Consider the following 13,281-nt stretch of genomic DNA (forward strand, 5'->3'; position numbering starts at 1 on the left):
TATTATGTTGCTTATATTTGCCAAATATTTTACAGAGTTCTACTTTATAGGAAGAAAATGCTATGTGGAAACAGAACTCTCTGGAACTCAGAGAACCCAGTACATTAAGTCCTGCCCTGAGAAATGAGAGATTGAGGGCTTGCCAAGTCACCAGGATTCTTGCCCCTTGCTGAGATTGGTTTTGAGCAAGTACCCTCACCCCTGGCTCCTCTCTGGCCCTAGGATATAGCCCTGTGACACATTCCTAAGGGCAAATGCGCATTCTTAACAGAGCTGTGATTGATTTGAAAGAGCACAAATGGCATCGGTTCCTGTCAATAGTCTCCCTTCACGGTACTTCCTAGCTCCTAAAAGACCAAGAACGTTATCTTGGCCTGCCCTTCATGGTATGTTTGTCTGTTTTGAAGCTTGCATTCAACTTAAGTCAAAATAGTCACTCATTTGCTAAGAACTGAAATGAATACAAAAAAACCATGCTCTGTCATTGCAGTAAAATTCCCAGAAGACTCACAGGATGTAACTTAAGTTAAAGAAACTGCATGATGATATAGAGTAGGATTTACTTACTTTTAATACCTTCTTAATATGACTCCTTTTATAAGGAACTTTTTCTGAGGAATTGCAAGCCCCAACATGGGCATTAGGCTAGTTCCCAAGGTTTCAGAAATAACTCTAACATCAAATGTATGGCAAAAGAAAAAAAAATCAAGTGAATGCAATCATGCATACCCAATTAGATGGTATAATATTTCTGACAAATATGAAATGCTTTTCCCTCTGTAGAATGTTTTATTAGCATTTACCAGGAAAAATTTTTTTGAAACTCTGAATGATTCATTTCTTGATCTGAGAGTAAAAGTAAATACTTTGAAGTACTGTTTAATGTGGAATGAATGTGAGTGACCACATGGCTTAATTTTAAATGGTTCAGTTAAATAAGGAATCTTTCCCATCATGATATTTTTATTCCGATAAAATGGATCATCTCTGATTAAGCACCACTATAAAACACTAGTCTAATAATGGCATTTTTTGTTTTATAAAGGGAAGAAATATTTAAAGTAGATTAGTTAAATGTAAGTAGTTAAAACTAATTGTAAATGCTTGCATAATACTATTTGAAGAAATTCACTGTAGTATCAGCAGAATGTTGTTTAACACAAAATGTCAGTGGTTATTGCTGTCTCCATAATCACCTTGATTTCCATCAGCTTCTAACAGGTTCAAAAGGCCTGTTGACATTACATATATATGTATCACCTTGTAATTTTTATATAGATGGATTAAAATTAATTTAAACCTAGAAAAGCAAAGAAATGGCCAATGAGGCTGTTAATCCATCCTTAGCTTTTTATACTGTACTGATAGAGGGCGTGTAGACATGAGTATTCAGTTTTGTCAGTACTCTTTAATTCAACTCTGAGGAAAAATAAGTCAGTTGAAAAACTAGAATCTCTAAATTCTGACAAAGAATCCATTGCATGGTTCATTTACGAATTTTACCAGAGAACCAGTATCCCATCTGGTGGTCAGTCCACTTTTTCCATTCTTTGACCACCGGGGCACCACTGACCTTCCATTTTTCCCGTTCTCTCTGATTCATCATAGGTGGTGCTTGGTGAGCCTGCAAACACACCTGTAAGCTTAACAGCCAGCTTGAGCGAGGACCAGGAGTTAGCACACCTGAGTAACCATTCAGCTCAAGCAAATCATTTGACTCCTGTGGGCCTCAAAATGAGGAAATTGGGTTTTAGTCCCTCAAGGGTACCTTTGCCAATTCTAAAGTTCAGTGGATCTCAGGTTATCTCATCACTGAGCCTGACAAATGGGTATCATTTAATGAAGCCAAGTACTCAGTTGCTGTCCCTTATCTGAGAGTTTAGCTCTGGTAAACGTTGCCCATTATATTGAAGGCTTTATCACCCCTGATAGAGAAGGCAGGAGCCTCATAGAGATGGAATAGGATTGCTTTTTCTCTGTCGTCTTTTAACACAACTCTCCTATCCAAAACCATGGATGTATCTAAGATCTTGTAAACTTAAAATTAAGAGGAGTAGCAAAGACCACCACCACTTTTTGTTACCTGTAGCATCTTCCTAAGCAGTGGTCTTCCTCATCAAGTCCTTTCTGCCACCTCTCTTCAGCTTTCTTCCCCATCACAAACCAACTCTTACCTTTTGTTAATCATAAAGACCAGAAGAACCATTTGCTTATTACCTTGACTTTATAAGAGATGAAACTGTCAGGAAGGAAAGTCAAGTATTTTATCAGCTGTTCTGCTTTTAGCTATGATGAAAGTTTACCCTAATACGTGGTGTTGTTGACATAAAGAATTGCTCTAAAAGAGAGAAACACATACTGTTGACCTCCAATGGGAAAGTAAATGCTTTGAGTACTTTGAAATATCATATTTTTAAATACCAAGAACTGGACAAATGGGTTCATAGGCCACAAATCAAACTATATTTCTGAAAGGGGTTTTCTGTTTTATTCAAGAGTTGATTGTAAAATACAGTAGGGGATCTTCCCATAGTCCTCAGTAAAATAAAATAAGGGCCATTGGGATTAACATATACACACTACTACATATAAAATAAGTAACCGACAAGGACCTACTGTATAGCACAGGGAACTCAATATCTTGTAATAACCTATAAGGGGAAAGAATCTGAAAATATATATATAAACTGAATCACTTTGCTATATACCTGAAACTAAAACATTGTTAGTCAGCTATACTTCAATTAAAAAAAGAAATGCCACTGATTTTTATACATTGAAAAATAATTTTTAAAAAATAAGGACCATATTTTTTTTCCTTTCTTTGAGAATTCTGCAACTATATATTCATTATATTCTGAAGTTGTTTATATTTGTAGTAAAAATGAAAGACGAGAACTTTATTAAGACCTAGAACTAATAGAAATGATAAAATACTAGAATTAATTATTTCCATTTCTGTTACCTGGAAATTCCACATGTCTAGTTAAAGCATAATTCTATTCAAACTGTTGCCTACTTCTCACTTTATATAGTGGGAGTCTATCAGCTGAATGTGACCCATAAACAAATGTTGTTTTTTCCATACATATATAGTGTTTAAAATAATCATCTGAAAATCAAATATTTAACATAAAATCTTGGTTTCTTACCTTTCCTTGAAGGAACGGAGTGTGCTAACATGGGGCCCACTTCCTCCCTTAGCGACTCTAGGCTGTTGAGGTCCCTCTTGATGGACACTCATTCTATAGGATCCATTGTCTCCAGGACTCCATGCTTGCATGTGGCCCATTCACTCAAACAAATGAGCTGCCTGGCCACTGCAGGCGTTTGTGTGTGGGCTCAGCCCAGTGTTACCTGTGTGAAATTTCTCACCTAAGTGGAGGTTTAGTATTTGAAGATACTATGTGGCTTTTCCTACTGAGACAAGGAATAAATGTTAAAGTTTTTTTTATGGAAAAAGATTCTACTAGAGAATAGTTGCCTAAATACTTACAGGTGTCTTGAATAGCTTACAGAGAAGTCAGAACAATGTGCCAGACTGTATTTCTGAAGCCTTGGGAATAGATTTGATTATGTTTGAGTTTTACAGTATATACATTTTCTATAAAACATAAAAAAAATTTTGTCACAAATTTGACACAAAAAGCATTGCCGTGCTTCTAGAAGAACTATACTCTTTGAGGCATTGAGATTCCTCAGCCCTAGGACTTCCAAAATCAGTTTTAGGTCAAGTTATTAATACAAACTTTTTTCTTAACGTCTTCATTAATTCCTTTTTTTTTTAATGTTAAAGCCCTGAGCAGTGGTATTTAAATATCCTGAGAAACCCCATTTATATATACAAATATGAACAAATCTATAGAGGATTTCTACAATACCATTCATAGGTGTGTTTAAATTATGCTTAATACCACAAATTAGTACTGTTGAATTTTAAAATCTATTACTTTTGTTTTCTTTAATACCGAGAACTCTAAAGACAACTGAAAGTGGCCCTGTTGACAGTTTTTTTTAATAGTAAAAGTAATAGGCAGATGTGATTAGAAAAGACACAAAATGAAAAGCAAAAGACTTCCACACCTACACTCCCTGAAGAAGGTTTCTTGTAATGATTTCCAGACAAAATTTGTATGCATTTGCTAGTATATAAAACCCACTGACTTATATATAAGGTTATTGTTGGATTTTTTATTAAAATGAGTTTGTTTCTTAATGTGATTTATTTGCCTTGTGTTTAGAATATTGCATGGTAAAGTTTCTTTTGTGCATATTATACTTTTATTTTACTAATATATTAAAAGCCATATTTCAATGACCCCTGTACATTTTTCATGCTGTCTTACTCCCAATGGCCTCTGTGCATGTAAGTAACCTGTTGAGTGACTGTGCCTCTTTGTTTTTGACGATTTCCTCTCATCAAGTCCCTTTCTTTTAATCAGCAAACAACTTGAAACCTTTAAAAGTTCAGTCTCTAAGTGTTCTCCTTATATTCCTTGTATGTCATATTTGAAAATATCCTCTTTTACTGTTTCTCCATCCTGTGGCCATGTGATGATTTCATTTAGACCAGAGTAACCTCTTCATGCTACTCATTTATGATTAAGATATTGATGTGTAACATATCTGTTCATTTGTTTGTCATGTTGATTGTTCGTATCTAACTCATTCTTATGTGGTTGAAAAAAGATGACTTAATTCAGTAAGATTGAATAGAATCTATAGAGGGAAAGAGATGTACATACCATTCAGAAAAATATGTGTCAACATCTTGCTCTTTTGTGAGATGCTTGATTATTTCTAGATACTAAAGTATATCAGCTTGCTGATGGACCTCTTTCATAAGCATACTTTTCTTGATGGACATAGCACTCAGAGGGCAATAGGTATAAAGAACAATGCCGTCTGCTCTCCTTTTATTTTTACAACTCTTCGTCACCATTACCACTGCAGCATGACTAGCTAGCTCTGCCATGCAGAGAACCTCCTGTTCATTTCGATTTTGTGAATCTGCCATTCTAAACACAGAAAGCATTTTGTGGTTTTTTAGCTGTTGCTAGAGAAATATGCTTTAAAGTCTTTTAGTCAACCTTTATGCAATCAAGTTATCAAAGGAAAACAAATGCACAAATACCCATTAACATGCACTAACCCTTATTTTTAACATATTGTATTTCTCTTTTTTAATATTTTTGGAATTATACTTCTGTTTGTTTGTTTCTGATCTATTGCATTCCAGAGTATCCTATTTTGCATTTTAAGGTTCTTTGCTACTGGGAAAATCACAAATGTTAAGGACTGAGCTAATATTCAAAAGCAGTTGGCCATATTGTTTCAGGGAATAGATGCTTCTCTTAATAATTGACTGAAGCATTGTAGATTCCTCTATTATACCATGGAATCAGTTTCATGGAATTTATTGCAACCCCTCTAAAATCCAGACCTTATTCAATATTCTTTAAAAAAGAAAGAAAGAAAGAAAGAAATTTCAGTGTGTGCCTGACAACATTTGGGTAATTCCACATAGAAAAAAAATTACAGGAACACAGATACATGATTTTAACCTTCTTGTGAGAATTTTCAAATGTATGTGAGAATCGGACTACCTTAAACTTCAACAGGAACGGTCATCCTCTTGGGAAAGTTTTTGTAATAGTTTTATTAAGAATCAGGTTTCAAAAAACTATTTTTAAAGCTTTTCTTCTCAGTCTGTAATGATTAGAGAACTCCCTTTTTGCAAAGGTTTCCAAGTTCAGACTGCTTCATGCTTCTTCTGGTTCTATCCATCCCAACTTACCATACACAGGCTGACAAAGTTAGGGGTCCAGTGAAGCATGTTCCCCTACTTACACACCCAAGACTTTCCACTAAATGGATAGCTAGCTGGGTTACAATAAAACCTGTGAGATGCTCATTTCCAAAGTTTGTGAAATCACACTTACAGAACTTGACTTTGACAGAATCTAGCATGCTACCTTCAGCAACTCTGCTGAAAGAAAGAACCGTCAAGTTAAAGACCAGCTGTCCATGCATCTCTCATCCATCCCTAGAAATAATCTAGCTGGACTCTTTCTTGGTTAATTCTAGTTGCATTCACGCTATATTCATGTTGGTCACTGTCTGGAGACTTTTTCTTTTTAGTATCGCTGATTTCTTAAAATTGCAAAAATATGAACAGCATGTGGTTTTGAATGAACTCATATGATTTGTTGGATACTGCATGAAAAGAGATGCAGTATCTTTCACAATTGGACTTATATGCATGTGCCCAACATGTCTTTGGATGCCCCTGGTTCTAAAGTGCATTTTCATGGGCTTAAAAGTGAACTTTTCTCCCAAAAGGTTATATGACTTAAATTACATATGAGCTATATATCATAAGTTGGATTCATATTTCTTAAGACATGGATTTACTATAATTTTGGTTTTGCCAGTAAAATTATAATTTATATACATGAACTATTCCTTCTGTAAATTTATATTCCTTCTAAATCTTTGCATTTTAGTGTTTGATCAATTAGATCTTGTTACATATGAAGAAGTAGTAAAACTGCCAGCATTCAAAAGGAAAACACTAGTCCTGTTAGGTAAGTTTGACTGTATAAGTGGCTTTCTTATTTTCATCTTCAAAACATTTTACAATTATTATTAACGATTATCAATTTTAACTTTTTGAAAAATGACATAGGTGCGCATGGTGTTGGGAGAAGACACATAAAGAACACCCTCATCACAAAGCACCCAGACCGGTTTGCATACCCTATTCCACGTAAGCAATTAAGTATATTTTTCCTAGTATTTTTCCAATATTGTAATTTACATATTTTTCTGATAACATAGTAAGAACTGTTCATTATAGGAAATTTGGAAAATCCAGAAAAGAACAAAGAAGAAAATGAGTTAACAGTTAATCCCAACCCCACCCACGCCTTATAGTTGTTGTTTAGTCACTCAGTCATGTCCGACTCTTTGTGACCCCATGGTGTAGCCCGCCAGGCTCCTCTGTCCATGGTATTTCCCAGGCAAGAATATTGGAGTGGGTTGCCATTTCCTCCACAGGGGATCTTCCTGACCCAGGGATTGAACCCAAAGTCTCCTGCATTGACAGTCAGGTTCTTTACCACTGAGCCACCAGGGAAGTCCTACCACCACCACCCCCCCAAATAATAGTGCCATCAATATTTTATTGAATATCCTTCCAGACTTCTCTTAGTACAAACACATCATGTGTATGTGTGTGTTATCACTGTTATAGTTTAACAAAATTGGGCTCGTCCAATCTGTTCATAAACTAATTTTTCCAACAGTATGTCATAAATGTTACCCAGATGAATTATTCTTCAGAAAAATAGGTTTTAATGATAGTATAGTTTTCTTTGATATAACAATATTTTCCTTAATCAGTACCTAAATTGTTGACTTTTATCACTTTTAAAACACAATGGGCTATCCACTGCTTATTGTAAAGAATTTTAAATCTGTAATATTTTTATTCTCCTGATTTTCTCTATCTTATCCTTAATCTCATGTCCTCTTTGCTTCCTCAATTACAAAATGAAGTAATTCCAGGAAGATGAAGAGGATTTAAGGTCATGTGAAGTACTTAGCAGATACTGGATAGATAATAGCAACTTACTACTCTCATTTTATTATTTTTATTATTACTATTCCAAAGTTTAAAATTTGAATCCCAAAAGCTTTCTCGCAATTAGAGCTTTGTTCAGAGTGAGAAGAGCTAAAGGAGAATGTGTGATGATTGACTCCATCCTGCAGTGCCTTCCAATGCCATGTCAACACCACTGACTTTTCTCTACACCCCAGAGAGTTGTGAGGCTTCATCAGACCACTCTCATCCCAGAACCCTATCTGATTTACTCAAAAAAAAAAAAAGAAAGAAAGAAATTCACCAAATATTCTTTCAATTGGTACCACTTGAGTTTTCTAGTAAAATACTTCCAAATATTATTTTAATTCTCCTTATGTCTAGACCATGAGTAGAGCAAGCTTAGCTAACCTTCTTCTTGATCACATAAGCAATTGAAATTCTATGTTATTAAATAGCCAATGAACTAGCTTGGTTTTAAAGTGTGCTCTGCTGACCCTAATCATGTCTACTTGCCATAATATTTGACCATGGGTATGTATATAGCACATAATACAGCGTCAGTGTAGTATGCTGTTTCTTCAGTTTTTTGTGTGCCTGGAGAAAGGGTTCTTCTTTAAACATCCACGTTTTGATGTCCATGAGCACTTAGGAGTTGTGCAGTCTAGCTGGAGCAGGAGATGGGGAACTCCCCCTGGGTTTGGACTCATGTACCACAAAGAGTTGCATAAATTTGTCCCTGCTCAAAAAAGCAAAGAAGCAAAAGGAGAAAGAAAACTAAAACTGTTGTTTCTGGCTTATCTAGAAAAACATCTCCTAAAGTGCATTTTGGAGAATGCTGGTCCTGTTAGTATCCCACAGAAGCAGGACTTATGGGCAGATATTTTAGTAAACACTCACTCAGGTCAGGAGTCAGCAGACCTTTTCTGTAAAGGACTAGACAGCAAATATTTGAGGTTTTCAAGGCCATATGGTCTCTGACACAACTGCTCAACTCCGCCATTGTGGCTTGAAAGCAATATGTAAACAAATGAGCATGGCTGTGTTCCAATAGAATTTTATTCACAAGAACAGACAGCAGGCCATGTTTGGCCCACAAGCCATGGTTTGCCAATTCCTAGTTTAGGTCTTTCCTAACTATTATGGCCATGTCTGGCTAAGGTCATTATGTTTCCAATATCCCTTTTGCTGTATTCTAATAGTCTCCTTGTACATGATGCTGTAAACCAGCACTATTCAATAGAATGTTCTCTCGTGAGAGCATTCTATATCTGTGCTGTCCAGTACAGTAGCCACTAGGCACATGTGGGTACTAAACCTCTGAAATGTGGCTAGTAAAACTGAGGAACTGAATTTTTAAACTTTTTTTAATTTTCATTTACTTAAATAACCCTTTGGGGTTTTCTATTGTTTAATTCTCCTTTTTCCTTCTCTGAAGACCTAACTGCATTAAAGCATACAGCAAGTTAAGTTAATCCTGGGTCATTTAGTGTCTTTCCCCTGTCATTACCCTTGAAGGGATGAAATAGATCTCATCTACACACGGAAAGGTTCACCAAACCAAACAACTAACCAACTACTATGTTCTGGTGTCACATGAACAAATAGGACTTCTAGAACTGATTTCTACAAAGCTACTGGGGGTGGGAACAGAGGGTGACATATGCTACAGGATCCATGGCTTTTAAGAGAGAATGAGTTCAGGTAGGTCCACTGGGGGCTCCTCTCGTGGCTCAGATGGTAAAGAATCTGCCTGCAATGCAGGAGACCTGGCTTCAGTCCCTGGGTTGGGAAGATCCCCTGGAGAAAGGATAGGATGTCCACTCCAGTATTCTTGCCTGGAGAATCCCAATGGACAGAGGAGCCTGACGGGCTACAGTCTATGGGGTCACAAAGAGTCGGACGTGACTGAGCAACTAAGCACAGCATAGCACAGGTCCATGGGGAGCATCGGCTCATACGCTCAGCCTCTTAAACCTCTTTTGACCTGTGACTCTGCAGATACAACCAGACCTCCAAAGAAAGATGAAGAAAACGGAAAGAATTATTACTTTGTATCTCATGACCAAATGATGCAAGACATCTCTAATAACGAGTACCTGGAGTACGGCAGCCACGAGGATGCGATGTACGGGACAAAACTGGAGACCATCCGCAAGATCCACGAGCAAGGTCTGATTGCGATACTGGACGTGGAGCCTCAGGTAATGCCCGGCCACCCCTGGCATGCCGTCATCCTGCCTGCATGCTAAGCTCAGGTTCTGAAACAAAATGTGCCATCAGAACATCATGGGTCACATAATAATCTAATAGCAAGCTACAGGAAAGTATCAGCAATGAAGGCACCATGAGTTAACCACCCAAAATGCAAGCTAATCGTTGTGCTCAGACTGCACACAGTGTATCTAAGAAAGAGAAACTATTCTCTTATGAGATTCATTATACTCAGGTGCTCAGTAAGGCGCCTGATCAGGTCTCCAGAAACCCTCCATTAATCTGACTCAGGATGAGACTCTGGCACTTGGTTAAACACCGCAGCCACCTTTCCTCTCTTGGTACAGCTCACACTAGACCATCAGAGCCTCTGCCAGCATCTTAGGTTAATCACCAGCAAGAAATTCTGACCCTGGGCCCTGGGTCTGATGTGCAGCCCTAGCTTTATGAATGCAAGCACGAGCGAGCCCCAGGTTATGCCAGGTGGAGCAGGGGTACAGACCCGTGGTGGTTCTCAGCCTCCTCCACCTCTTTACTAAGGGCCAGTGCCTGACCCTGAGCTTAAACTTGAAGGCATATGGAGAACCTGGAGAGGGCTCAGAGAGCTGGACTCAGAGACGATTAGATGATCTGCAGATGCATCCTGTGCTGAAAGAAATTGAAATTATTAAACTTGCAAAGGAAAAAGCACAAGGCCTTACATCAGAAATGCTCACAAGCTATTTTTCATCTGAGGACAAACTAACAAGTGGGACTCAAAGCCTAGTAGGAAGGATTTGGGAGTTGTAGACACCCGGGCAGGTTACAGGAGAGGCTTGTGGGTGCCCATGTGACTCTGCGGCCTGCTGTTTCTAAGACCAACCTGTACGGAAAATCCCTTATCACTTATAAGTAGAATCAGTGTACCACCTGCTGAAATGGTAGACCAGCTCTCCTCCAGCAGGCTTTGTCTCACCAGAAGGCTTACTTGGCTACCCCGGGGCAGGGAAGATCCCTGGTCAATGGCCACTGTGTGAGACTTGGGCCCCTAACCATCCCCAAAAAGAGAATGGAACCAGCTTAACCAGGGTTTATGTGACCTGGGGCCTGGCGGCTCAGTTACTTGGCCCCCAGATCTTAACCTCAGGGCCAGGGGATTCAGCCATTTCCATGTCCCAGCACCTAATGGGGTTCTTGAACTTGGAATCTGGTTAAGGGGCTGGGGAGGAAAGCAACAGTAGGGTGAACGCTATACAGCTACTTAACAATGAACTTGGACCTTTAGAGAACTAAATATATGATGTGTAATGTAGATTGATTTTTGTTTAACTACTGATCCCTCCTTACTAGGGATTGGAAAAATCTTCTGGCCAGGGGTGGCTAGAGGCAAAGTCTCAATCCTGGTCCTGGTCTTCGACACCCTGTCCTTGGGTTCCACACTGGTCTTCACCTGAACGTCGTTTTCTGCTGGTAGTAATGTCTCTAGCAGTATGCTGGCTGCAGGGCTCCTCAGACCCCCTCCGCGTTACCTCAGCCCACTTTCCAGGGCTTTCTGCCTCACCTGCTGCCGCTGCCGCCACCGCTGTTGCTGTTGCTGCTACCGCTGCTCCCTTCCTGGCACCCAGCTTCCCTGTGCCCTCTCCCCTGCCCAGCCTTGCACTGCTCTGCACTGCTGAGCGGGAGACACTTGTCTCGGCCTTACCAGGATGCCCACGTGCGGCACTGGGCACCAGAGCAACCTGTGGCCCGACCTGGGCATCTTCCTTGTTCCCTATCTGCTGGCGGGGCTCACCGCTTTCTTCTCTCCTGCCTCCTTTGTCCCCCTCCTCTCAGAACTGGGGTCTCTCGGGAGAGATAGGGCCCTGGGCTCGGGGATCACATGGATCCCACTTCCTTCACCAGTCTGGTTGACCGCTCTGGTCCCAGGCACCGTGACCGTCACATCCAGCGGTCCAGCCACAGGTGCCCAGAGCCTGCACCACCTGGGCTTTGCCCTCAGGCTTCTCTCCCTTCAGCCCACTCACCCCCGCGGCTGGACGGGGCCTGCACCCTGCCTTCAGGATGCCCGTGGCCATGACCAACTTGCTGTCAGGCAGAGCCCCATTGCTTCGGGGAGTCTCTCTCCTTAAGACGTTTTCTCCACGCCCTTTTCCCACCCTGGCCGTCTGATTACCCACTCCATTGTGTGTCACGGACAGTTGGACTCAACCAGCCTGTATTAACTGCTTAGTATGTTCTAAGCATTCTGCCAGGAGCTAAGAATACAAATAAGGCAAGCTGGTAAGGATGAAATTCCTTCCTCAGTGTTCATCAAAAACCATCTATAATGGGCGAAGTGCCAGGTGGCATTTTTACAACTCTCTCCCTTCAGCCACTGCTGACACCCTGGAAAGCCCACACTGGTGTTCAGCTCGTTGTCTGTGCCATATTAACTGACTTTAGACAGTTCAGGCCAAACTGAACACATGTCTAATAATACTGTATAAGATGCTACAGTTCTACTTTAATCCCAAAGGACCATGGTAAAGACTTTAGACAAAAATGAGTAACCTGACTTCTCTTAAAATAATAGGAATAGATTATGTTCCTCTACATTTGCCAAGCAATTAGTTCTTCTACCTAATCCTTGTAACCAGAGATCGAGACGTCTGTATCCACTTTTGTAGATGAAGAAATCAAGGCTTAACCTAACTGTCACTTGAACAGTCTTGGTTTGCATTCGGGTTGTTCTTTTAAACAGAAAATCCCAGCTTCCTTTCACTGTAGCATCCTAGAAAAGTTAACCCTGATTAATCCTTAAGCTGGTGCACCTTGTATATAGGAGTACAATTTAAATCTTTAACATTTAGAAAAATCTGTAAGGAAGTTAAACCTGAGGAAAGCTGTAGAGCTGATTTCTCATGGAAATAAAGCCATGGCTCAGAAAATAATCTATGTCCCTCATCCCAGAACTCTCATAGCTCCAATGTGTAGTCAAGACAGTTTTAGGAACTTCCCTGGTGGTCCAGTGGTTAAGACTCTGCACTTCCACTGCAGAGGGCACAGGTTTGATCCCTGGTCAGGGAACTAAGAAATCCCACATGCCACATGATATAATTAAAAAAAGGTGGGGGGGGGGTGTTTGTTTGGGTTTTTTTTTTTTTTTTTTAGATTTTAATTATATTCTGATTTGGCCATTTGCTGCACTGAAGAGTTGCCAGTAACAAAATTGCTGTGGCTTTGCTTTCGCCCACAGGGGGAAAGGTTGTCATCAAGGAGGATGTACAGTCCTATTAGGGATCTGGGCTTAGAAACAAGAGCCCCCGGGTTCTGAACTAGGAGCTGTTATGTGAAGTCAGTTTCTGGGATCATTGTGTTCTTCTTAAGCCCTTAGATCTTTCTCCAAAATGACTCCAATACTTGCCCTTAAGTGGTTTTTAATTTTGCAAAAACCAGATAAGTCTTTTGTGTGTGGTTATCTGGGTCATTAAGATCTTTTTTTTTTT

At 39.6% G+C, this 13,281-nt stretch overlaps 1 protein-coding gene and 1 non-coding gene across 11 annotated transcripts in view; both read left to right on the forward strand.

Annotated features, from left to right (window-relative positions):
• Positions 1–13,281, forward strand: part of CASK (calcium/calmodulin dependent serine protein kinase) — a 372,618-nt gene that overhangs the window by 349,770 nt on the left and 9,567 nt on the right. For all 10 annotated transcript variants that reach the window (XM_061410389.1, XM_061410391.1, XM_061410392.1 and 7 more), the window contains 3 exons: positions 6,507–6,587; positions 6,689–6,769; positions 9,605–9,807. In XM_061410389.1, the coding sequence (XP_061266373.1) occupies positions 6,507–6,587; positions 6,689–6,769; positions 9,605–9,807 (365 nt within the window). The remainder of the gene's footprint in view (positions 1–6,506; positions 6,588–6,688; positions 6,770–9,604; positions 9,808–13,281) is intronic.
• TRNAG-UCC (transfer RNA glycine (anticodon UCC)) lies at positions 12,790–12,862 on the forward strand. Its single transcript has one exon. It is a non-coding gene; the product is annotated as a tRNA-Gly (tRNA).

Source organism: Bos javanicus, chromosome X, assembly GCF_032452875.1.
Source record: "Bos javanicus breed banteng chromosome X, ARS-OSU_banteng_1.0, whole genome shotgun sequence".
Classification (NCBI taxonomy): domain Eukaryota; kingdom Metazoa; phylum Chordata; class Mammalia; order Artiodactyla; family Bovidae; genus Bos; species Bos javanicus.